At 41.1% G+C, this 26112-nt stretch overlaps 1 protein-coding gene across 1 annotated transcript in view; it reads left to right on the top strand.

The window, feature by feature from the left end:
* The window catches only part of CPNE4 (copine 4), a 323229-nt gene that overhangs the window by 155405 nt on the left and 141712 nt on the right, over positions 1-26112 (top strand). Inside the window, exon 2 of the mRNA XM_081801971.1 lies at positions 20937-21116. Within this exon, the coding sequence (XP_081658097.1) occupies positions 20937-21116 (180 nt within the window). The remainder of the gene's footprint in view (positions 1-20936; positions 21117-26112) is intronic.

The raw sequence follows: 26112 nt of genomic DNA, 5'->3' as shown, positions 1-26112 counted from the left end.
AACAATGAATCATGGAACACTACATCAAAAACTAATGATGTAATGTATGGTGATTAACATAACATAATAAAATTTAAAAAAAGAAAAAAAAAGAAATCAACATGCAACTAGCAATCCGACCCAGCAATCGCACTCCTAGGCATTTGCTCAGAGAAATTAAGATTTATGTTCACAAAAAAGCATGTTCACAGATGTTTATAACAGCTTTATCTGTTATTGCTGAAAACTAGAAACAACCTAGGTGTTCCTTCATGAGTAGAATAAACAAACTGCGTGCATCCATATCATGGAATTCTACTTAACGGTCTAGGGGAACAAACTGCTGATACACACAACAACCTGGAGGATTGTGCTAAGGGAAAAAAGTCAGTCCCAAAAGCTTACATACTGTACGAGTTCATTTAAAATGGAAAGCAGATTAGCAGTTGCCAACAGTTAAGAAAGGTGTGGGGGAAGCAGTGAGGGAAGCAGGTATGGCTATAAAAGGGCAATATGAGGGATCCCAGTGGTGGTGGAAAATGTTCTGTCAGGGCACCTGGGTGGCTCAGTCAGTTAAGTGTCCAATTCTTGATCTCAGCTCAGTTAAATCGCAGAGTCATGAGTTCACGCCTCCATTGGGCTCCATGCTGGGCCTTTTTAAAGAATTTTTTTAGGGGTGCCTGGGTGGCTCAGTCAGTTAAGCATCTGCCTTCAGCTCAGGTCGTGATCCTGGGGTCCTGGGATTAAGCCCTGAGTCGAGCACCCTGCTCAGGAGGGAGTCAAATTCTCCCTCTCCTTCTGCCCCTCCGCAACCCCCCACCACCCACTGCGTGTGTGCTCTCTCTCTCAAGTAAATAAAATCTTTCAAAAAGAATTTTTTTTTTATGTTCTGGGCTCCTGGGTTGCTCAGTCAATTAAGTGTCTGACTCTTGATTTCGGCTCAGGTCATATCTCAGGGTCATGAGATTGAGCCCCACATGGGGCTCCACGCTCAGTGGGGAGTTTTCTTGATAATCTCTCTCTCTCTCCCTCTGCCCCTCCTCCCGCTCTCTCTCTCTCTCAAATAAATAAATAAATCTTTAAAAAATGTTCTGTATATTGACCGTATAGATGTCAATATCCTGGTTATATTGTACTGTAGTTTTGTAAGATGTTACCACTGGGGGGAGCTGAGTAAATGGTAGAAAGGATCTCCTTGTATTATTTCTTACAATTCCATATGAAACTCTATTTAGTTCCAAATTTTAAAGAAGTTTAATTTAAAAATAAATTTAGTTCCAGGGCACCTGCGTTGCTCAGTCAGTGAGCGTCCAACTCTTGGTTTCAGCTCAGGTCATGATCTCAGGATCATGGGATCGAGCCCGGTGTTGGGCTCCATGATCATCAGGGAGTCTGCTTCTCTCTCTCTCTCTCTTTCTCTCTCCCCCTGCCCCTCCCCCCACTCTTTTTTCTCTCTCTTTCTCTAAAATAAATAAATAAATTTTTTAAAAAATAAAATAAATAAAAATAAATTTAGTTGCAAGGTTTTTTAAAAAAATCTTTTATCACTGTTGGGGCACCTGGGTGGCTTAGTCGGTTAAGCATCAGACTCTTGATTTTGGCTCAGGTCATGATCTTGGGGTGGTGGGATCGAGCTCTGGGTCAGGCTCCATGCTCAGCTGGGAGTCTGCTTGAGATTCTCTCTCTCCCTCTCCCTCTGCACCTCCCCACCTTTCTTTTTAAAAAAATCTTTTATTACTATTACAAGTGGACTATTTCCCTTATTTCCATTTCTGGGTACTTACTGTTAAGTAGAGAAAAGTCAATAGCTTTTCAAATTTCTGTATTAAATTCTTATATTTTATCTTTAGGCACATTACCGAATTCCCATATTAATACTGGTAGATTTTATTAGAGTGTCTTGATTCTTTGTAGATATACAAGCATGTAATTAGCAAAAAAGAGGTCATTTTAGCTATAACTTTCAATGTATCTACCAGTTAATTTTTTTATTGTTTTCAAACAATATTAAATAATAATAATAATGGCAATTCTGGTCTAATTACTGTTTTTAATTGAAATGATTTTATTATTTTATTCTATTAGATTTAGTTTGCTTCTAATTATTTAAGCAGTTTCCAGCCATTCCTATTTTACTTAGTATTGTTTTCTTGCATCTATAAATATGATCACCTGATTTCTTTCCTTTAATGTATTGATATAATTAATTATATTGGTAAGTGTCCTGATACTTAATTCCGTTTGCATCACTGGAATAAACTCTATTTGGTCTTACTGTATTTTTGTATACACTGCTGGGTTCTTTTGCCAATGTTTTATTTAGAATTTTCATATCTATATTCCTAAATGAGGTTAGGTATGCTTTTCTATTTTTCTACTATTCTTTATCAGATTTTGGTATGCAATTTATGCTTGTTCCATAAAATTAATTGGGGAGCTGTCTAGCTTTTTCTGTGGCATGGAACAGTTGAAGTAACATGATAATTATCTATTCTATAAAGGTTAGATGAATCTCAGCTGTGAACCCATCTGGTCCTAGTGCCCTTTTCAATGATGGTTCTAGAATCACCTTCACCAGCTTCCAGCTTGTCTACAGTTGTTGGTCTGTTCAACTTTTCCACTTCTTATATACGTTTGAGCATTTATATTTTGCCAAAGCAATCATTTCCCTTTGGGAAATAACTTGCATGTAATATTCTTTTAATCTTTCCTACTCCTGTGATTGTTCTTTTTCTTTTATCTATATTCCGACTGCTAGGTGTTAGTCTGTTTTATTTTACACTATTTTTCAAAGAACCACCTCTCAAATTTACTTATCCTTTCTAATATTTGTATTCCTTGTCTTCTGTTTTGTTGAGATAAGCTTTTTTTAAAGATTTTTTTATTTACTTATTTGAGAGAGAGAGCTTGAGTGGAGGGAGGGCAGAGGGAGAGGGAAAGGGAAAGAATCTCAAGCAGACTCCACACTGAGCACTATGTCTTTTGCAGGGCTCGATCTCACGACCCTGAGATCATGACCTGAGCCAAAACCAAGAGTCCCACATGCTTTACCGACTGCACTACCCAGGCACCCCAAGTTAAGCTTTTATCTTTATCCCTCCTCCTAGTTTCTTGTGATTTCTTAATTGTTCTTCTAGTTTCTTAAGATGAATACCAAGTTTCCATATTTTCAGTTTTATTCTTTACTAATAAAAACATATAAGGCTACACTTTTTCCAAAGAGTCCCAGAGGTTTTGATAAGTGTTCAGTTAGTTGCTTTCTAGATTGTTTGAAATTTCTTTTTACTCCTCCTTTAACACAAGGATTATCTATGAATTTTGTTTTTAAATTTCAAAGTAAATAAGATTTTTCTTTTTAATTCTTTATTTCTATTTTCATTGGATTCTTTGTCATATAAAATCTGTACTGTTTAAGCTTTATTAAGTTTCACTTGGTGGCTAATTATAAAGCCAATTTACATAAATATCCCATAGACATAAAGAAAAACAGTCTCCTATTTAATGAGGATAAGATATGTATGTATGTGTACATATGTGAATATACATGTGTATGTATATATACATGTATGTATATGTGTTTTAATTCATATGTGTTGTGTGTGTATATTATGTGTGTATATACCCACTTATTTTTTTTGTACTAGCCAATTCCTCTGTGGCCTTATTTATTGTTTATTGCTTATTTATATATTGTATTGTTTATTTATTAAATCTGTCCATTCTGAGATAGGTGTGTTGAAATCTCCCATAGTAATTGTATATTTATAGCATTCTCTTGCCTAAGTTTTGTTTCACATATATACAGGTGATCTTTATGTATGCGTGAATTCAGGTTTACATATCTTTTCACAAGTTGTGCAACTTATAAATACATGGCACCTCTGTTTACTCTGCTAAGTACTTTAACCTTAAATTCCATCTTGTTTGTTATAACTCCCACTAATCCTGCCTTCGTTAAATTTGTATTTTACTGAATTTATCCCTTTATGTTTAACATTTATTATTTTCTCTAACTATGCTTCTTATAAACTACGTTAACCAGTTTTTTTAAGCCAATAAGACAGTCTTTATATTTTAATGGGAGAGTTCAGTCTATTTACATTTATGCACTGACTGTTGTATTCATTTTGTTTCTTCCATCATATTTTATGTTTATTATTTATTTTATGTTGTTATTTTCTTTTGTTCATTTTCCTTACTTTTGCTCATATGACAAAGTTGCTATTCATGTCTCTTCATTAATTTGTAATTTTTTCTTCCTAATTTTCCTTAGAAAAATCAGGAGTGGTTATCAGGAGCTCTGTTTTGACATGTCAAGTTTGAGATACCTGTGAAATGTTAACTGGAGAGACAGAGTGGGCTGTTGATCTGTGCTTAAACCCCCTTGTCCAGTTAGATTTTTATGCTTTACTATGGCATACGGGGCATGGGACCAGGGGGAAAAGGGGGTGGACTTGGAGACTGTTTTTAGAGTTCAAGGAGTTTCCATTTTGCCTCCGATTTAGCAGTAGTTCTGAGGTTCTTTCTCCAGTCTGCCCTGAAAGGGTGAACCTTGAGTATGTGCACAGTCTCCCAGACCATCAGGGATGAGTATGATTTTACTTTAAAATCCTGGCTTCCTAGGAGCCATCTCCGAGTCAGAGTAGCTTAATACTTAGCTGCTGTTGGTCTGAATTTGTGCTTAGTCCCCTTGAGCTCATAAAGCCTCCATGTTTTGCTGTTGGATCTCTGCATCGTTTAGGAGATGCTTTGGTGTCTGCCCCATGTTCTTCTCTGATTGTTCCTGAATGGGTGCAACTTAGAGCATGCCCTGCCTTCCTAACCCACCCACCCCCTTCCCACCAAGGACTCTTCCTGACTTTTCCTTTCCCTAGTTCTCTCTGTTAAGTTTTTGGCTGGTCTGCCAGGTGGCTTGTTGCTACTAGGATCATGGGACTTCTAGCCCTCTCTTTACTGCTCATCACCGAGATCTCTGTGGTTTTTCAACATCAAGGTGTTTAGGAGAACTTCTCCAGGCTTTGTTCAAAGTAAAATCAGCCCCCTTTGGCTTCTCTCCTTGGGCAGAACCTCTGTGTCACTGCACCAAGGTGGGGGTGGGTTCAGTGCAGATAAATTTGTTTGTCTGATGTTCAGGGTAGACATCTGGGCTTGGAATATTACTTTGGAAGTCATTAGTTTATCAGTTTTATTTAAAACCATAGGATTGGAGCCAGTATAGAGATGAAACAAAAGCAGTCCAAGAATTAAGCCTTGGATCATCCCAACCTGGAGAGCTGAGCTAAGGCGTTTAGCTGTGAATAGAAGAGTTCTGCCTGAGGCTAAGGCCCAGAAATACTTGGCTCCATCAGCCACAGGCCAGTGCCATCGGAAGCCAGACTAGACAGATTGAGTTTCAGTACCTCATATGCCTCATCCTGTACCCATATTACTTGCGTATAAACATGCTTTTTTCATCCATCAAGTTTAGCATATGCTGTTGTCTCAAGGATCCAACTGGCTCTATGGGTAGGAAATGAGCAGAATCCTTTCCTAATCTGACTGTGTTTGCTACCTTGAAACCAAATCAAAGCAGGCAGCTCTGACATTCATATTTGGTGTAGAAAGTGGTAACTGGGGTGTGGTTTAAAAAACAAATCAATAAAACCTGGAACAGAAAGACTGGCTTCAGGTTCAGCACTGCCAGGAGCTGAACGTGTGACCTTGGGTGTTATTTAACTTCCTCAGGCTTAGTGTCATGGCCTTTAAAGTGAAAGCATTTGATTATATCTATCTTGCAATGCTAGTGTGTCCTGAGACTTAAGTAATATAATGTGAGTACAGTTGCATGATGTCAGTGCTCAATAAATGTCAGCTTCTTTCCTTTCCTAATCATAGAGGCCAGGGAAAAGCTATTAAATCCACAGAGGGGCACCTGGGTGGCTCAGTCAGTTAAGCGTCTGCCTTTGGCTCAGGTCACGATGCCAGAGTCCTGGGTTCGAGCCCCACATCGGGCTCCCGGCTGGGCAGGGAGTCTGCTTCTCCCTCTCCCTCTGCCCCTCCCCCCTGCTCATGCTCTCTCTCTCTCTCTCAAATATACAAATAAAATCTTAAAAAAAATAAATCCACAGAATAATCCCTAAATTTCCATTTTAGTTATTTCTTTTCTATCAAACTATCTGCCTGCCTATAGTTACGTTGTTTCAGGGGTACCTGGATTTATTTTAATCAGGTATGGTGAGACACATAGACACAGAAGTAACTGTCATAAAGGAAGAGATGTGTATTCATATTTCCCTAGAAACAGAAGACATGCTTCATGCCACACCAGGCCACATGGGAAAGTCCTGGGGTCAGTCAGGAGGCAGAGGGGGTGAGGAGAAGCATGGGCTACAGTCTTTACTTTTTCATGGAGAAGAATGGGCAAGGCAAGGTAAGCAGGTTTAGGATTGGCTAGGTTGAATAATTTCAGTGAGCTCCAGAGAATAGGGGCTCACCCTAGTTGTCTGATACCTGTCCCTGGGCTGATTGGGGTAGGGGAATCATGGCCCAGAGCATAAGAGCTGGACAAAGGAGGTCACTGGCTTTATGAGCAATGAATTGGTTGGTTTGCTTATGAAGGGCATGATCCAGGTTTCTTTACTATTTCTAAGAATTAGCCAGCCCCAACAGGGACAGTCCCTTCACAGTCAGCAAGGCTCCAAGATGTCAAAGCATAAAAAATATAGAAAATAAAAAGTCATGATTAATACATTTATTCTGTTTTGTTTATGTTTGTGCATATGTACTAGACCAAGAAAAACAGACCTCGCATTGGATCAAGCAAAACCAGGGAGCTGGAAATGAACCATGAAAAATCCATAATCACTAAACTTATTCTCTAGGTAATTAAGAACTATCCATTCTCTGGCCATCAAAGCTAGTTTAAAAAAAATCATATTTGGATTCAGCAATAGAATTAGAATCCCAGAGTTAGAAGAAACCTTAAGAATTAGTCCATTCCTCACCGCCCCCTCCCCCACATCTCTTACTTAAATCTCTTCTTTTTCATTCCTGCTAAGCAGTATCTTATTCCTTCTTCAGGTTTTTCTGATCGTAAGAAAGGTCTTCTCTGTATGGAACCAAAATCTGCTTCATTTTGTCCCCAGCCTGTTCATTCCTCAAAGTCTGATGTCTTGCTGTACAAATTCAAAAAACATTTAGCCCAGCTCCCAAAACAGCTGCCGGATCAGATAAAATGTGCATAATGGGCTTTCAGAACGGATGAAGAGCCACTCGTATTTGTCACACGTACTGTACATCTAAAGATGTCACTTAGGAGCATTTGTTTTCCATCTTGCTTTCTCTGAGCAGGAATGGCTCGACTGCAGGGCACCACAGTGTTGCCAATAGCCACCACTATGCAGAATGTCCTTCCTGGGCACTCAAGGCTTTCCACAGAATAAGTGGGACCTTGAGTAGGACATCTACATTATAAGTTAGACTCCATACTTTGGGTTGAATGGTAATGTATCTAGTTTAAGGCTGAACCCCTAGGACCTAGCTCAGTGCTGGAAAAATCACATACACTCATTAAATCTTCATTGAGTGAATGAAAGAATGCATGGAAATAAGTACAAATTGCTAATCAAAAGCCTTTGTGCAGAATTCACTTAAGTTGAATAAATAAGACACAAGAAAATAAGGTTTGGATTGCTATTTGAAGTGAAAACACAGTCCTCCAGGGGACGAAGGTTAGGCACTGAAATCACTGATGTTGCTACAAGAAAGCAATATTTTGGATTACATTTCCTGAGCCCTCTCACCTGTTGAGCAAGGAGCCAACAGAGGGCTCCTGTGTAGCTTCAGGGAGAGAATGAGCATCAGGAACTTAGCACAGAGCCCATGGTAAACTGTCAGCACACTCCAGATATTATTGATCTCCTACTTCTTTATAATCATGAGAGTGCCCAACCCCGTGCTTGTAAAATGTAGGCCTGCAATAAATGCTGATTGTTGATGATCATTTTAATGATGCTGATGGTGATGATAGTGTGATGGGAAAGTTCATCACTTAAAGACTTGGCTCCACTCACCAATAGCACTTGTACCTAGTGAATCACCCCGAAATGTAAGCTCTTCAGTATGGCAGAATTACTGGCAAATGAGTGAGTGATGCTACAGCACCAGGGGAAGATGCCTCTAAAAGAGACATACGTTCTGAAAAAGAGGCATTGTGTGCTGTACGTACATGTGTGTGTAAAGACAGGGGAAGTGGAAGTTAAGGAATACAGGGAGAAAAAGGGAAGAGAAGGATTTTTGCCTCTTCTAATAAAGACTTTACCTTGTGACAGCTTTAGAATCCTTGCCATAAAGAATCAGTCTACCTGAATGGTTGTCAGTGAATTGAAAATCCATTGAGATTAATTTTCTGATTACCCATCCTTTTCATTTATCAAAACCTCTCTCTCTGATGTTTACAAGGAAAGGAACAGGAATAGGAGGAGGAAAATATACATTTGGAGAGCTTTGTGGTATGTGGAGTAGCTTGAGTCTTCTGGGGTGAAGGGGGAGCTGTCATTGTCTCTAATAATCTAGAACATTCTGGTATTCAGCCTACGGAAGGGTAGACTCAAGGCCCAGATGATCAGGATTAAACAAAGAGAATGTGCTTCTAAAATTTGGGGTGTCCATCCTACCATGCTTTCTCTCAACCCTGTATGAGCAGCTTCAACTTTTTTTTTTTTTAAGATTTTATTTATTTGATAAAGAGAGACACAGCGAGAGAGGGAACACAAGCAGGGGGAGTGGGAGAGGGAGAAGCAGGACTCCCACCGGGCAGGGAGCCCGACGCGGGGCTTGATCCCAGGACCCTGGGATCATGACCTGAGCCGAAGGCAGACGCTTAAAGACTGAGCCACCCAGGCGCCCCGTAGCTTCAACTTTTAAATTAACAAATATAGTAAAATGTTGGGAATTCCTTGGCTTTAAGAAGAAATCTTTTAGAAAGTAGTAAAGCAAAACATGATATATATACAGAGATAGATAGATAGATAGATAAAGATATATAGATATAGAGATATCTATAGACTGATCTATATCTACATATAGAGAGAGAAACAGGGCAAAAAGAGTGGGTGCTAACTGTTGGGTTGCAGTGAAGAGGATCCAGGTATATAATTAGTGACCATCAGATGGGCAACAGCCCAGATTTGTCACCCAGCAGAGCCCGTGATGTAGGGGCTAAAGAAAACCATTTGGTCTAAATTGACTGTGGAAAGAGGGTCAGGGGCCTGTGGCACATATTGGAATCCACCCCAGCTTGAGAGGAAACTCATTTCTCTCTACTACTGTACCTATTTTCATAACACTTTAATGCAAACTCCATAAATATGTCTTGTTGGATATTAATATATGTATTTCTGAGAAGAAAAGGAGGGTTTTAAAAGTTTGGAAAATACTAGAAGAGTTAACACATTTCTTTGCTGCCGAACTCAAGAGCCTTTAATATAAATCCTGCATGATGGCTTTCTAAGAAGAGGGTATAGTAGGCAGGGCTTTCAAAACGCCTTTGACTGAAGAATGCTTTATTTCCAGGAGGTGCCTGCAGAGCTAGTATATTATAGCACATGCTTCAGGAATGCTGCTTTGAAGTATTCCCATTCAAGAGGCATTCAGTGATGTCCGACCGTGTGCCATCCCCTTAGCTGACCACTCGTATCTAGTGTGGTTCAAGGACCTCTTTGACTGATGCCAGTGTAGGGAGGCACCTGGGCCCGCCCATTTATCGGTGTGGCCTAGTTCCATAGTGTTGCCCCCTTCAGAGAGTTAGTTTTTTGGAATTTTGTTTTAGATGTTGTGGGGGATTAGTTCTCATTGATAAAACCACAAAAAAAGGCTGGGGCGCCTGGGGGACTCAGTCGGTTAAGCATCTGACTCTTGATTTCAGCTCAGGTCATGATCTCAGGGTCGTGAGATCGAGCCCCGCATCAGGCTCTGCCTGAGCATGGAATCTGCTTAAGACTTTCTCTCTCCCTCTGCCTCTGCCCCTTTCCTCCCCCACCCACATCCCCATACATGTGCTCTCTTTCTAACAACAACAACAAAAACACACCCCCACCACACACACACACACACGTCTCCAAAAACAAACAAACAAAGGCTGAATGTATATGAATTTTTTTGTGTGTTAAACTTTGATGCTAAACACCAGGCCCTGGATCCTGTAAGTTGTGCAGCTGCGTAGGAAGTCATGGAATAAGAAGTTTGATGTGGTGAGATGGAGCACTGCACTAGGAGTCAGAGAATCTAGCTGGATCCACAGCTCAACTGTTTTTCAGGTAGTTTGTAGCTTCATGAAATCTAAGAATGTCATTTTAATATCTATGGGCCTCAGCTTCCTCTGCTAAACGTCGAATCCCCAGAGTAGAAGAGGAATGACATACGTGTGACACATTAGCCACTCCTACCTCCTCCTACACCTAGGGCAGATACTGCTAAGTGATCAATCTTCTCACTAAATGCAGAGATAGCCTCAGGTACCTTTGCAATACCACATTCCCACCAATCACTGAACTGAGAGCAGGGTGAAAGCGGCTGCCATTTTCATACTGGATGAACTAAGGATCAGAGATCTGAGATTATTGCTATCAGCAACATATACTTCACGAGAAAAGCAAAGTGTCAAGGAGAGGTAAGCACCCCTGGGTTAATGAGGGGAGTGCCATGGGCAGAAGGCTGATGTGTTCTTCCCGACCCGGTGGCAACTGGAGAAGAGTCACTTGGAAAATGTGACTGATTCACAACTTGGACATTTGGGAATTGACTTACAAGCAGAATGGATATTGGTAATTCTAAAGGAGTTGGCAGGGGGAGGGAATTGGAACCCAGGGGGCTGACCCCAAGCTAGGGATAACCTCCTCTTGCTTCTTCCCTGCACATATACACCTATTATGAGGAGGGTGGAGGCAGGCCTCGGTGAGTCCACCTGCACAGTGTGCTGTCTGGTGAGCATGTTGGACTTGGGATGTGTAAGCAGCACCCTGCAGATGAGTTTCTTTTCACGATTTCAAACATCAATTAATAAGAAAACTAAGGCTCTCCAGTCTTGGACGACCTTTCCAGAGGACTCCACAGCTGTGACAGAGAGATGAGATGGTGGGAACATCCTGTTAATAACCAACATCTGAGTGAAGTGCAAATTGCTTTACACTTGTGTGGGATTAGCCTCCAAGCTCCTGTCTGAGGAGGATCTGACAGTAGCTGCACCTTGGAGTGACCTGCAATCCAACACCTTCCCACTCCCCAGCCTGGCAGCCTCTGCCTGCTTTTAGCAGGCAGGCCTGAATTTTGTGAGGCAGTTTGATTGCTTGATATTTCTGTGCCAGCTTACAGCTGGAGTGGGAGGTAGAAGGCAATTGATTTAGGACTGGAAAACACCATTTATGTTATAGAATCTTCTTGTGTCCTCTTGGCTTAGAGCAACCAGATTTCTCCTGAGCCATTCTAAAGGAGCTCTGGCTAAGTGGGGGAGATTTGAAGAGAGAACTATAAAGGGGGTGGGGGGACAGAAAATTTGAAGACTAGGAAAGGTGCATCGGACACTCAACAGTCACACTGAAAAGACTAGGGTCTGTCACCCGGCTGAGGGTGTTAAAGATTGTTTTTCTCTCAAAGAGCATTTGGAGTATTGAGTTTGGGAAGGGCACTTCTTAAAACCACTATGGTCAGAGGGTACCTAAATAGATTTGTTCTCTTCAAGAGAGATCCCAGGAAAGAGGTTCAGGGGAAATCCCAAGTGGCTCCATCACTTAATAGCTGGTGACTTTGGGCAAGTTAACTTCTTTGACCCTAAGTTTATTCATATGTAAAATAGTGGTAGTGATAATCTGTGGTTGTTGGGGTGACTAAGTGGAATAATATATATGAAGTGGTTAGGACAATGCCTAGTGCATACTAAGTACTCAGTAAATGTTCCTTATGACTGATTATTTGAACATGGTTGGGGAATAGGATATTGTGGCTAAGAGGAAGTTACCACATGAATCCCATATGGATTACCACTTTTCAAAGTCCTAAAATATCATAGAATTCACTCATCATGAGCCACCAGACTGGACACAATTTCATCTCCCCTTAGGATACAGAAGACTTTTCCACGTTTTTGCAGTATCTTAGACCATTTTTAAGAGCATATCTGAATCAGAGTTCCAGCCAAAAAAAGAGTTGTTAATAAAGGAACCACTTAAAGCTGCATGGACAAAATTAAGAGGGATGAGCAAGGGATGCTGAGATGCTCTGGAACCAGCAGTAGTAAAAAGCCACCACTGTGCTTACTGGGCAGGCAGAAGTAGCAGTGTTACCAGAATCCAGTGAGAGCTAGAGCCTTGCAGGGAGGGATTCTAGGCGATCTGTAGGGGGTAGTGACATAGTCACTGTCAGAATTGCAACATGGGGCGGCAAGAGGGTAAGAAAAACACACAAGCCTCTCGTTCCTCCCACTTTATGATCTCCTACTGGTGCCTCCCATTGGCTGAAGGAGACAAGCTGGCAGAAAAACCCAAATGAAGCAATGCATGCAGGCCAGTTTCTTGGGACACAGAGCAGAGCAGAACGATCTGGAGATGCAAAGGAGAATAACCACCACATTCACCAACTCTTGTTTCACAGATTGGGAGCACACCATTAAGGGAGTGCTCAGTTGGATAAGACACCCAAATAAACCAACCTATAATGTGGTTCTTTCACTAAGTCTTGATGTCCTATAGCAAAATGAGCGGCAGTCAAAATGGCAGTTTCCAAAAAAGTGGAAATGGACCAATACACAAAGTCTGATCCAGGGGCTGGGGTGTGACACGTGGAGTAGATCCCATAGTACTTTGTTTCCTGGTCTCTGTGTACCTTGGGGCTGAGCCATAACAGTTGGTAATATAATATTACTGGTTTTCAGACTTAACTATGTACACTGGTTGAGATTTTTAAACTACTGGGTAGTTTAGCCATACCATAGATTGGGTAGCTTGTGAACAATATAAATTTATTTCTCATAGTTCTGGAGGCTAGGAAGTCTAAGATCAAGGCACTGGCAAGTTCACTGCCTAGTGAGAGCCCTCTTTCTGATTCATAGACTGCCAGCTTCTCACCGTGTCCTCACATGGTGGAAGGGGCAAGGGCGCTTTCTGGGATCTCTTTTATAAGGGCACTAATCCTACTCATGAGGGTTTCACTCTCATTGAATTAAAAATTCACTTCCTCAGGTCCACTAGCCACATTTCATGTGCCTAATAGCCACATCTGGCTAGTAGCTACCATACTGGACAGTGCAGATATAAAACATTTCCATCACAAGGGAAATTTCTATTATATAGCACTGGTACTGTGACAAAACCCCCAAGCTAAGTAGGCTGGGGCTCAAGGCAATAAGATGTGGAGTAGAAATCAGAAAACTAAGCCATACAAACTGGGTTCTCACACTGGGGAAAAGGAACAGCTGTAGAGGACAAAGAGGCGTTCAGCGCAGGGAGACATATTTGTGACCCCTGCCAGTAGGCTGAGATTGAGTCAGGATTGGCTCAGGCTCTGGGTGGAGCCAGCAGTCTAGAGGGACTGGGGAGGGCAAACAAGGAAGAGGAAGACCCAGAACTCATCATTGTGACACCTGAGACCTCTCTGAAAGTGCTTATTTATAGAGTCATGCTCATCTTATTTACTTCTGAGCCATACTCCTAGGCAAGGTGATGTGGTTTTTACTGTCCACTCTGAATGGCACAAGCCTGGAGCCATGTCAGGTGGTGAAAGGAGGCAGGTTCATCTCCAGGGTGCCATAAATGGAACCTAGCTGACGCAAGAGCCCCTGTTAACTTGGGAGCCAGGTTAAGTGTATAGTAGGAAGATGAAGGGAGGGTTCAATTGGTAGTGAGAGAGACATTTGTAATCTTGAACTCCCTACTCAGTTTAGTCTAGAGCATTTGGAGTTTTTACTGTGGCGGGTGAAGAGTGCCTGTTTGGAGATAAATCTGTGAGAGAAGCCAGGCTGGATGTTTCTTGAGAGAGGTAGAATGGTGTATTAGTTTATAAGCAGTGTTGTAACAAAGTACCACAGACTAGATTAAACAAAAGAAATTTATTGTCTAACACTTCGGGAGGTTAAAGTCCAAGCAAGATCAAAGTGTTGCCAGAGTTTGTGTCCCTAAGGGCACTGGGGAGAATCTGTTCCTTGCCTGTGTCCTGGCTGCTGGTGATTTGCTGGTAACCTGTAGTGTTCCTTCAATTGTAAACACATCACTCTAATCTCTTCCTTCATGTTCAAATGGCATCTCCATGCATGTGTGTCTGTGTCCAAATTTCTTCTTTTATAAAAGACCAGTCATATTAGATCAGGGTTTGCCCTGCTGTAGGATGACTTCATCCTTATTTAACAAATTACTTCTGTAACAACTCTATTCCAAATAAAGTCACATTCTGAAGTACTGCAGCTTTAGGACTTCAACATATGAATTTTGAGGGATATTATTCAATCCATAACAAATTATATAGTAGAAAGAACTTATATTTTGGAGTCAGACAGACTGGGTTTGAGCCTTGCTTCTGCCACTGCTTTTCTGATGCAGTTTGATTTTATTATCTGCAAAATGAGGATGATAAATTTAATAGAATCATTTGTAAAGTGATAAATCAGTGATAAAATGAAGTACTTTCTTATATCACCAGTTAAGAAAAAATGCTTCCAATTAAACAATGCCATATCATCAATTAGAGCATGCATTCCAAGTTTAAATACGTTACATTATGAAATAAAAGTATATTTTAAAATCAGTGAAGGTAGGGGCGCCTGGGTGGCTCAGTCAGTTAAATGTCTGACTCGTGATATTGACTGAGGTCATGATCTCAGGGTCACAAGATCGAGCCCCGTATCAGGCTCAGAGCTGGGTAGTACTGGGTGTGGAGCCTGTTTAAGATTCTCTCTCTTCCTCTGCGCCCCCCCTCAAAAAAAATCATAAAATGATATCAATGCAGGTAAAGACTGAAGATGACATATAAAGTGCCTCCTGTGGAAAGGTAAGAAGGTGTGCAATTAGGTGAGTCATTTTTTATTCGCATCCCTTCCTTTGCCTGAGCAGAAAAGTTGTCATCACCATTGGTCACCACCCAACTTGCCATCCATTTTGAGAAGGAATGAGATAATTTACTGGGCAGGGGTCAAAAGAATTCCCTAAGGGGGTAGCTTTTATGAAGTGTGCTACTTCCACAAAATTTTTATGATTGCTTCAAATAGGAGGTATCTTCCAGAATTTCTCTGTAGGACCCCACTCTGTATTCCTATGTTGGCTCATAAGTACATTCATGTGGATGGTTCTGAGAACCAGATAGATAAGTTTCTCTATTTGTTTAGTTAGGGTGGGGGCAATCCTTGCATCTCTCTCGGGCCCATGATGTCTTTCTTCTCCAGTAGCTGTTATCTTTGGGATAAGGGCCTGTACTTCTCCAGAAACCTTAGACCACTCAGTGACTGGCATCAGTTTGGGCTCCTGCCTTTACCTTCCCCCACTAATAAAATCACATTGTTTAACCTTCACAGCTCCCACCTCTTTTCCAGCCCTTGGAACCCCAAGGGGGCAGACAGCCATTCTGTGCAGAGTCTTGAACTGTTTTGTTTTGTTTTTTTAAGATTTATTTATTTATTTGAGAGAGAGAGAGAAAGGGAGGAGGGGCAAAGGGAGAGAAAGAATCTTAAGCAGGCTCCATGCCCAGGTGCCCTTTGAACTGTTTCTTGATGACATACTGACTTTGTCCCTTGCACAATCCAGTCTCTATGGGCGGTGTTCAGGGCCCCCATTCTATCCCTAATATGCCCAGTGGACAAACCAGATCTACAGAGGCACAACCACAGCGTCACTCACTGACTTCCCCCCTACTTCCACATTTTACATTTGTCATCTGGCTTATGCATTACTCCGAGCAACAGGGTTTAGGTGGGAAAGCTTCAAATCTGCATGACTAGCATAAATGTGAAACATAGACTTAGGAGCTTGACTACCTAGGGTTCAAATCCTACCTCTTTCTTGCAAGCTGTGTGAAATTAGGAAAGTTATAGGGTCTTTTTACCTCCCAGTAAGAGGGGATAATAATAGTACTCACTTCATAATGTTGTCATAAGGATGAAAAGAGAATGCCTGTCAAATTATCTGAACAGATACTTCATCAAAGGAGATATACAGATGGCAAATAAGCATATAAAAAGATGTTGAACATCATTAGTTATTAGGAAAATGCAAATTAACATCACAATGAGATACCACTACATACCTATTAGAATATTGAAAGTTAAACATAATGTGTATTTCAATCCTAGGTATTTACCAAAAAAAGAAATATATGTCCATACAAATTCTTGTACATGAATAGTTAATGGCAGTTTTATGTGTAGTAGCCAAACTGGAAACAATCCAAATGGCCATCTATGAAATATTACTGAGCAATGAAAAAGATGAACCACTCATGCACATAACAATGAATAAATCTCAGAATAATTATACTTAAATGAAAGAATAAAGACAAGAAGACTATATACTGTATACTATAAGTTTATAGAGGATACAAACTGATCTATTATGACAGAAAGTGGATCAGTGGTTTCTTGGGAATGGGGTGGGGAGGGAGGGGTAAGAGGAAGGAGTTACAGAGGGGCATGAAGAAATTTGGAGGGGCAATGGCTATGTTCACTATCTTGATTGTGGTCATGATTTCACAAGTATGTACATATGTCAGAATTTATTGAATTGCATAATTTAAATAGATGTGACTTATTATATGTCAGTTATACCTGGATAATGCATTTTTTAAGTAAGTGCCTATGACAGAGCAGGCGTTTTATTAGTGTTGTATTATACACTTTAATATCATACTCAAAAATGTTTTAGATGAAATTTTTAAAGGGGCATCTCATCAAAAGCAGTACTCAATAATTGACTCTATCACCATCATACCATACCTAGCTGCATTTTCCATTTCTTTCAAGGAATTCTCACAAATAAACTTGAATTAAGGAAAATAGTCCAGGCTGTGAGGTCAGAAGGCATGAGTTCAAGTGCTCATTCTATCATCCAGTACCTTGTGCTGATATTTGTCCTTGATTTTTCTCATATACAAAATACTACAAAGTCACATCACATAATTGCTATAAGAATCAAATAAAAAACTGGACCTAAGCATGTTCTGCAAATTATAAAGCAACATGAATATATCAGTTACTACAACTAGGAAAGAAAGGAGATAAGTGGACTTTTAGAAGACTGAGTGACAGAAGACCACCAAGGTTAAAATAAACCTTGACCAAAAAACCTCACAGAAGAGCAAGGGATAGACCCTACATCTCTGAAATTCCCTTATGCTGATATTCCTACGTCAGAATTGACCGGGACACTCTTAAAAATGGAGGCTTCTGGGTCCCGCCTTATACTTGCTTAGTCAGAATCACTGGTGGTAGAGTTTTTTAAAAAAACTGCCTGATGGATTCTGATGCAGCTGGTAGCACCAGTCAGTGGATGGTCTTTTGGAAACAATCACCTTGATCTTCATGCCTCTCAGTGAGGAACATGACCTATTATTCTAGGCTCTATTGCTCAGATTAAACCTGGCTTCAGTCTCCGGAAAAGATAATGCATCTCCCATAATGGCTGGGAATGCAAACATCTTCTAAATAGGCATTTGGTATTGCAAGCACTTCCTCTACTAGCATCATTCTTATTTTTCTGAGCTTCTCTATGCTCTTAGGATTCTTACTGGCTCTGAGATTATCTTTGGAAATTATCTATCTTGGTAATGCAATTGTGTATTTCTTACTTTCTTTCCAACCAGTCATTTCCCTGAAAAAACCAAGTCATTCCATGTTGCATGTTGACAGCTTGCCTTGGATAGACTGTCTGAGGTCAGTGGCTTGATGCCAACATGAACTTATATCTATATGGGATTGTCATCTGAAAATCAAGAACTGAGAAGAAAAGCAAAAGGATCGGTGCATATCAGCCCCTTGTGCCATCTGGGGTGGTTAAAGCAGAGGAACAAAGACTGGAATTGGATGGAATTTCCATCTCCTATCTTATCTCAACCCACCTAGGACTCTATTGTTACACACATAAGGAGGGAATATTCCTTCTCTGTGTCTTGAGGATGTCAAATCCATCTAGAAGTTAGTTCTTGGGGGCTATTTCAAAATCCTCTCTCAAAAGTCACCCCATGAATATAATTAAATCTCTTATATGGCTCTTTATTCTGTGAATTTGGGCCAGATGTTGCAAAAATGCCTCTAGGAGTCAGGGAAACTCACTGAGGCAGAAGAGCTTGGACAGTGAGTGCCCCATCTGAATGGGGCAGTCCCCAGTTGTTGCCATGTATGAGTGTGGCCCCACATTGCCAGATATTCTTTTTTTTTTCCAAAGGTGGGAGGGGCAATAGAATGTATGGGACTATTTTATTTTATTTATTGTTGCCTTTTATGTTGGCAAATTAAGGGGGAAAGTACTTTCAAACGGGACCATAAAACACCTCCAAGTCAGCTTGAACTTGCAGACTGCCAGTTTGTGACCTCTAATTTATACTATTATTCAAAACGATGATCTTTTAACAACTGAAAAAAATTATATCAATATAGTAAATCCTTGTACGTATACAACCAGCCAGTGACACATTCAGTCCTATCCCACAGAATGAATATTATATAAAAATGTAAAATTCCGGCAAACCACAAGAGACTTAAAAAAAAAAAGATTTATTTATTTATTTTGAGAGAGAGTGAGAGAGTGAGCATGGGGAAGAGGGAAGAAGGGGAGAGGGAGAGAGAGAATCTCAAGCAGACTCCCTGCTGAGCGTGGAACCCTTCACAGGGCTCTATCTCATGACCCTGAGATCATGACTTGAGCTGAAACCAAGAGTCAGATGCTCAACTGACTAAGCCACCCAGGCACCCCAAACCATAAGAGACTCTTAACTACAGAGAATAAACTGAGGGCTGCTGGAGGGGAGCCAGGTGGGGGGATGGGGTAAATGGGTGATGGGCATTAAGAAGAGCACATATTGGGATGAGTGCTGTGTTTTATGTAAGTGATAAATCACTAAATTCTACTCCCGAAACCAATACTACACTATATGTTAACTAACTTGAATTTAAATTTTAAAAATGTAAAATTCAGTTCAAGTAGAAGCTAAGCCTTCAGGAGAAGCCAGAAGAGTCAAATAACCATTGGTCTGAACAATAGCTTATTGTAAAATGCTAATCAACAGTAGGTTGGGATTTGGTTTTCTGTCTGTTGGACAGGGACCTAACCAGAATCATATTCTCCTCCTCACAACCTGTATTGTCCATCCCCTCAGGAGTAGCAGGTGATGTTTCTTACAGGACAACTCTCTCACACATACGGCCCATAGGGACGGTTGGACCAGGGACAAAACACCGAATGCAAGAATGTCAAGGGACTCTGCAGCAAGAATTTTTTCTTTGCTGGATAACATGTATGTGCATGATATGGTTAAAGACAGTCTTCCCTTCAGTTTTTGAGAGAATGTTTCTCTGTACTCTAATGAAAGTGCAGGAAATGTTTTTCCCAGTTTGTGCTAATGAACAACATTTGGGAAGTATCCAACAGACCATGTTTCTATCTGAAAGCCAAAAGTACATGTAGGCTCCAGTTGATTTGTAAAACATGAGTAATGGATATCCCCAGTTAGGAGATACTGTAAGATCTTGGGTGAGCGATAATTTGGGTTAGCTGTCATTAAGATCTTGGGTTAGCTTTCCAGAATATAAATAGTGTTGTAAACGGTGTTTTGACATGTGACAGACATAGAAGAAAAGACCCTTAGTGGTAAGGGTACCAGTAAAAACAGATGGCATACCCAGAGAGTTTCATCTAAAGGGCTAAACTCTTTATAGAGGGACCCTTTCTGGGGGCATGGGCAGGGATAAGGGAGCCAACAAAGGATGGTGATTAGGGATAGCAACAGCAGAAAGTCACTACCACCCCATGGTCTGAAGAGTCTAGAGAAGGAGGGGGCATTGTGTTACCAGGACCCGCCAAAGCTCCCTCTGTGGAAGGGAGTCTACTGGCAGGCTCTGTGTGTGCAGAGGCATGGTACTGCTGCCAATACCTCTCTATCCTCCCACCATCTGATCGCCTGCTAAGTCCTCCCTTTGGCTGATTCAAACCAGAACCTAGAGGGCAAGGAAGTCCAGGGAACTCCATCCATAGAGGTCAGCCTCCAGGGTCAAGAGTAGGGTGGAGAGTAGGAGATACGGATCGGAGAGAGAGGGGCAAATGGAGAGTTATTAGCACAGAAAGCAAGGGGAGTCATAACTCATGGACTGTTAGAGCAGGAAGGGGCTTTTCATCTTCCAATCCTCGAATCTTCATTTTGTTGATGAGGAAACTGAGGCCCAGGGAATTGAAATGACTGAGTAACCATTATAAACCCAATAAAAGAAAAGCTGTAGTTGAGACCAAAGGCAGTCATTTTCATCCCCATTCTTATGGCCTTTCCACTTCATTATGCTAGGAATCAGGTGTTGCAAAACTCATGTTAGAGTAGGGTTGGCTAAAATGGGGTGCCTACAAGGTCTTTTGCCATTACTGTGCCCATCAGACATCACTAATCTGTTACAGATTTCTTTCCTCCCGAGCCCAGATGTGCTTTCAGACTCCTTTTCATCCTAACGCTCCAGGTAGTCACTAATAATTGATCCGTCTTGTTGCCTTATTACCTAACAATAGAACATGCTCTAAATCTTTAAATGCAAAGCTTCAGATTATTCTGAAAGATTTCCCACCTTGAAACGTGGCTCATTCTCTGAGGGTGCCTCCTTGCAGGCTTTCAAACAGCTAGCTCTGGTGACTCAATGGAGGGCATTTATGGTTTGGAAGCAGGGAAGCACCATAAGATTATTTCACCTAAAGGGTAATAATAAGAAGCCCTAATCCCTGGTGGGGTTTTCTCTTCTTCTCTCCTTGCAGGTTGACAGAACAGAGGTGATTCGCACCTGCATAAACCCAGTGTATTCAAAACTGTTCACTGTGGACTTTTACTTTGAAGAGGTGCAGCGTCTGCGGTTTGAAGTTCATGACATCAGCAGCAACCACAATGGGCTGAAGGAGGCCGACTTCCTGGGTGGCATGGAGTGCACACTTGGCCAGGTGGGTCCACAGAGGTCCTTTCCCACTCCTTGCCTCCTTGAGGCCTCTCTTCCTCCCCTTTTTCCTCTCTCCTAGCATTCTTTCTCCTTTGGTTTTATTTTTCCTTTACAGGTAGCATTTTATGAGTTCCCATACACTGTCATATCCATTATTGCTAACAGTTATATTTACATAAGGATGATGTGGCAAATATGGGAAGACCTACTTACTTTGCAAAATTAACCATTTTCTCTTCTGAATTCCTTCATTGTGTCAGTTATTTCACAACTATTTATTGAGCATTTACTACGCTCTGATTGTGTGTGCTACAGTCTTATTCTGTTACATTATAAATTTCCATCTCCCAAATCAACTATGAGAACCCTCATACAGAGAGTATTGCTCAGTTACATGTATTCCAAGCTTCTGGTACCAGAAATAGCCCAAGAGAGGAGCTAAATAGGTATTTGGTGAATGAATAAATGCTTTTACTTAATCCTTACAATGATGTGAAATAAACATCATGATTATATCAATTTATCATTGAGAAAACTAAGACTCAGAATGGTTAAGCCTAAAGCCACAGACTAATAAGTGGCAGAACTAGAACTCAAACCAAGTTAGCTCCACTCCAAACCCCATAATTCTTCTTCATGACACCTTTCCTTTTTCCTTCCCTTACTGCTGTACCCAGAACTTTAGTAGGTGCTGAGGAGAGACCTAAATGAAGAAATAGTCCCTATGCCCAAGAAGTGGACATTCTAATTGGAGAAGGCACACTATATATACCTAAAATAGATAATGCAATTTAAGCCATAATGAGATAGAATGTCCTGGGCTTATTTCATAGGGTGTGGGCCTTCAGGAAGGGAGAGCTTCCTGCTAGGTAGAATCAAAGAAGGTATTGTGGATTCAAACTTGGAAAAAAAAAAAATATATATATATATATATATAGTCCACAAATTGAAAAAGGAAGGGGAAGGACTTTCAAGTAAGAAATCAATATAAACAAGGCATAGAGGTCAGAACAACCATGGCAGGGGTAAGGGGCAGAGGAGAGCAGATTCATTGAATCAAGGTCCGATGCTGATTTACTGCAAAACCAGTGAAGCTTGAACTTCAGAGCCCCTCACTTGGGTAGACTGCTTCCAAAGATCTGTGTTACATTTTTATTTGTAGTCTTACACTTTTTTCTCAAAGGATTCCAAATTATATAAACCTCAAGCCCCATAAAACCTGCATCAATCCCATGCAGAGACAAGGGTCTGGTTTAGGGATTAGTAAGAAAGAGCCTGCCTGGCAAAAAGATGACAAGCGTGCATGTCTGTTTGTTTTTACCGTGCCTCATGTCACTTATCACTAACTTTTCCCATGTGAGCACTGAGTGACAAAACAGACAATGTCCTCAGATACCTTTTTCAGCAGATATAGTGATTACTTTCATTAGATTGTTCTTTGTTCTTTTAATGAAAGCCAAAAGCCTAATGTAGAAGGATGGTGAGGGGAGGCAGAGAAGGAATCTGGGATTTTCTCCATCAATATAATCTCTCTCATGACTTTTGAAAATAGTTGATGGCAGATAGTGCAAGTGCCAGATACAATGCCTAATAGGTAGTAGGCATTCAATGAATGAATGGTGGATTTGAGGTAGAAATCTGTAATGTATAAATAAAGTAAGGTGATTAAAGTGGCATCTCTCATAGATATAAATGAGCCACTCCAAGATTCTCTTTCAGAGGGCGCCTGAGTGGCTCAGTTGGTTAAGCGACTGCCTTCGGCTCAGGTCATGATCCCGGAGTCCTGGGATCGAGTCCCACATTGGGCTCCCCCTTCTCTGTGGGGAGCCTGCTTCTCCCTCTGCCTCTGCCTGCCACTCCCCCTGCTTGTGCTCACTCTCTCTCTCTCTCTGTGTCAAATAAATAAATAAAATCTTAAAAAAAAAAAAAAGATTCTCTTTTAGATTACGGACATCCCCTCATGTATAAAAGTTATATTCTGCCCTAAGAAACAAATGTAGATCCATGTAGGAGTCATGTGAATCAAAGATCTTTTCCATAAAGATTGATCATTTTGTCCTTGTGAATGACCCTCAAACTTGCATCTTTAGTCTCTCACAACCCTCATCTTTCCAGTGGGCAGTAAGTCCTTGACCCTCTACTTTGTGCCAGGCGTTGTACTGGAGGTCAATCGTTAGTGTTGAGCCAAAAACATTGTCCCTACCTTCAAGCAGCTCACAGTCTAGTTGTGGATAAATATGGGAAGCAAATAATTAATTAAATTACACAAACAATTAAATTATTGTAATTATTGTTAAGGAGAAGTATGGAATAGGAGAGCAAAGACTGAGAGAATGTTGTCAGGTGGAGAGGCGATCAAAGAAGGATTCCGAAGGGAAGTGACATTTACACCAAGACTTGGAGAGTGAGTGCATCAGGTGAGAAGAAGGAGGAAACACGTTCCGTGCAGATGAGAAAATTATATACAAAGACTGTGGATTCAGGAAGAAGTTTGGCATATGGTACATAGTATCTTCGTTTGGGTTTCCCAAGAAGCTGACTCTGAGACAGGAAGTCAAAGGAGGTGAAGGAGATGCCATAGCAGAATGAGAAAGTAAGACAGGAAAAGGAAGGCAACCTGTAAGAGTGTTGTCAAGCCAGCTACCACTGTGGCCTACTGGAACTTACTTCTGCTGGGGAAATTCTGGAAGCCAGTATAGAGCAAACACCACAGAGTTATCTTACCCCAGAGATGATGGAACTTGGGTATTTATATACTTGGAGTATATAGTTCATCAGTCATTGAGGGCTGTTTCCAGGGTTGATTGAACATCAATCCCCCAGTATTTCTGGCTTATTGCATGGGCAGCAGTGCAGGCTCCAAGTAGCCCAAGAAGCTTACAAGCAAAGAAGTACAGGCACTGCTGGTCAGAAGTTAGTGATGTGCACTGAAGTCATAGGCCCCGGGAAATGAGCAGGGCGTTGACAGCATCTGTGACACAGAAGCTCTCAGCTGCCTACCCAACAGCCAATCACTCCACTCTTTAGCCATTAGGCCCTGATCATTTTCAGATCATTTTCTATCATCTGTCCATGTAGAAAATAGCCCTATCTCTAGCTCAGGGGTGAGTGCTGAGTAATCTCAGCTAATCATATGAATCCCATTCCCTTTTGCCAGAGATTGGTTTAGGGGTGGGCTTGTGGCCAGTTCTAATCAGTAAGACATGACAGTTTTTCTTGGAAAGCTGTTCTAGCCTAAAAGAGAGAGAGAGAGACATCCACATATGAAGAAAGAGTTGTCTGCCTGTGATTGCTGGAACCACTGTAGCCACTTTGTAGCAAGGGTGAGGAGGAGAGCAACCCTAAGGCGAAGTCAGCGCCAGAAGAGGTGGAGGCACTGGCTGACATACTGCACCTGGAGCCCACCCTATCTGTGGACTCCTTATCATGAGATAATGAAGTGTCCTATTGTTAAAGTTGTTTGGGGTAGGGTTTTCCATTCCTTGAGCTAAAGGCATCATGATTGATATAGAGTATACCAATGAAAGCATATCAGTGAAAAATGGATGGACTGTCTGGAGTGGGGTGAAGAAAGGGAAACTGGGGGAGTGCATTGGCTCAATTTTTTTAAGCCCTCAAGATGAGGAATATGTGGAAATGAGCACTGAGCGTAAGATTACAAATAGTACTTTCTAAATATATCTTGATACTTTTGAAAGAGCTTCCATACTGACCATTTCATTTGATCCTCTTGACAATGCTGGGAAGACAGGTGGCATCATCTGCATTTTATAGTTGAGAAAACTGAGGATCAGAAAGATTTAGTGTCCTGACAGAGCCAATACCAGGAGTCAAGATCTTTTGGCCCCCAATCCAAAGCTCTTTCTTCTGCCATGATTTAAAGAAGGATAATGGGGAGAGGCCACATGTTCTGAGATCTCTTTCAATGTCTGGCTTAGGTGAAGCAAATGAGAAACAAGTCAAACTTTTCAGTGTAGCCCTAAGCCATGTTTCCCAAGCCACACTGCTTTCCCGCCCACCCCAGGTGACACACTAGCCTCTCTGGGTATCGTGTATATTCATGGGCAACCACCCTTTTATATTATCAGCCATATGATAGGTATGATTGACTTTTCCATACTTTTGGGGTGGGCACTAATTTGCTGAAATCAATCAGATTATCCCATTTTTGTGGCCACAGTGATTAGTTCAGTGAAGGTATATAACTAATCAGAGAGTGAAATGTAAATACATATTTGCTAGAGCCTTCTGAGAAAGATAAGGTGAGCCTGTAAGGTCTGGAAATGGTACTCTTCAAAGGGAGAACATGGTGCTGCTGGTGGAGGAAAAGGAAGGGTGATAACATGACAAAATGTGGGTGAAAAGGAAAGAGGCTGGCACCTCGAAGGGAAGAACAGAGAAATAGAAATCAGGTCATATTACTTGCATACTAGATGGTGTCCTGTCTGAAGCCAGTCGTTCCTGGGAATTTTGGCCAATAGCTACCCTTTATTATTTAAATCATTATGGGCTAATTCTTTTTGCCACTTGCAACATGGAGTTCTAAGTAATCAAGTCATATTCCGTAGAACCTCTTCTCTAGGCCGTAGTGACCTAAAACCCATCTCCTCTTCACTCATTTAGTAACTTCCTTGAGAAGTTCCTTTTTCTATCATTTCTTTTTTTTTTTTTCAGACCTGAGAAGTATCTTTTTATTGTTTTAAATTTCTATTTCCCTGCTGACTTATGATATTGAGCATTTTTTGTGTGTGTTTATTTGCCTTTCAGATTTAGTTTTCTACGAATTGCCAGTTTATAAATTTCCCCTAGTTTCTTTTTTTTTTTGATTTTTTTTTTATTCTTATGTTAATCCCCATACATTACATCATTAGTTTTAGATGTAGTGTTCCATGATTCATTGTTTGTGCATAACACCCAGTGCTCCATGCAGGATGTGCCCTCCTCAATACCCACCACCGGGCTAACCCATCCTCCCACCCCCCTCCCCTCTAGAACCCTCA

This window comes from Leptonychotes weddellii, chromosome 1 (genome assembly GCF_054177405.1).
Source record: "Leptonychotes weddellii isolate Sample4059 chromosome 1, ASM5417740v2, whole genome shotgun sequence".
In the NCBI taxonomy this organism is placed as follows: Eukaryota; Metazoa; Chordata; class Mammalia; order Carnivora; family Phocidae; genus Leptonychotes; species Leptonychotes weddellii.
This window is presented reverse-complemented; position numbering and strand designations above follow the sequence as displayed.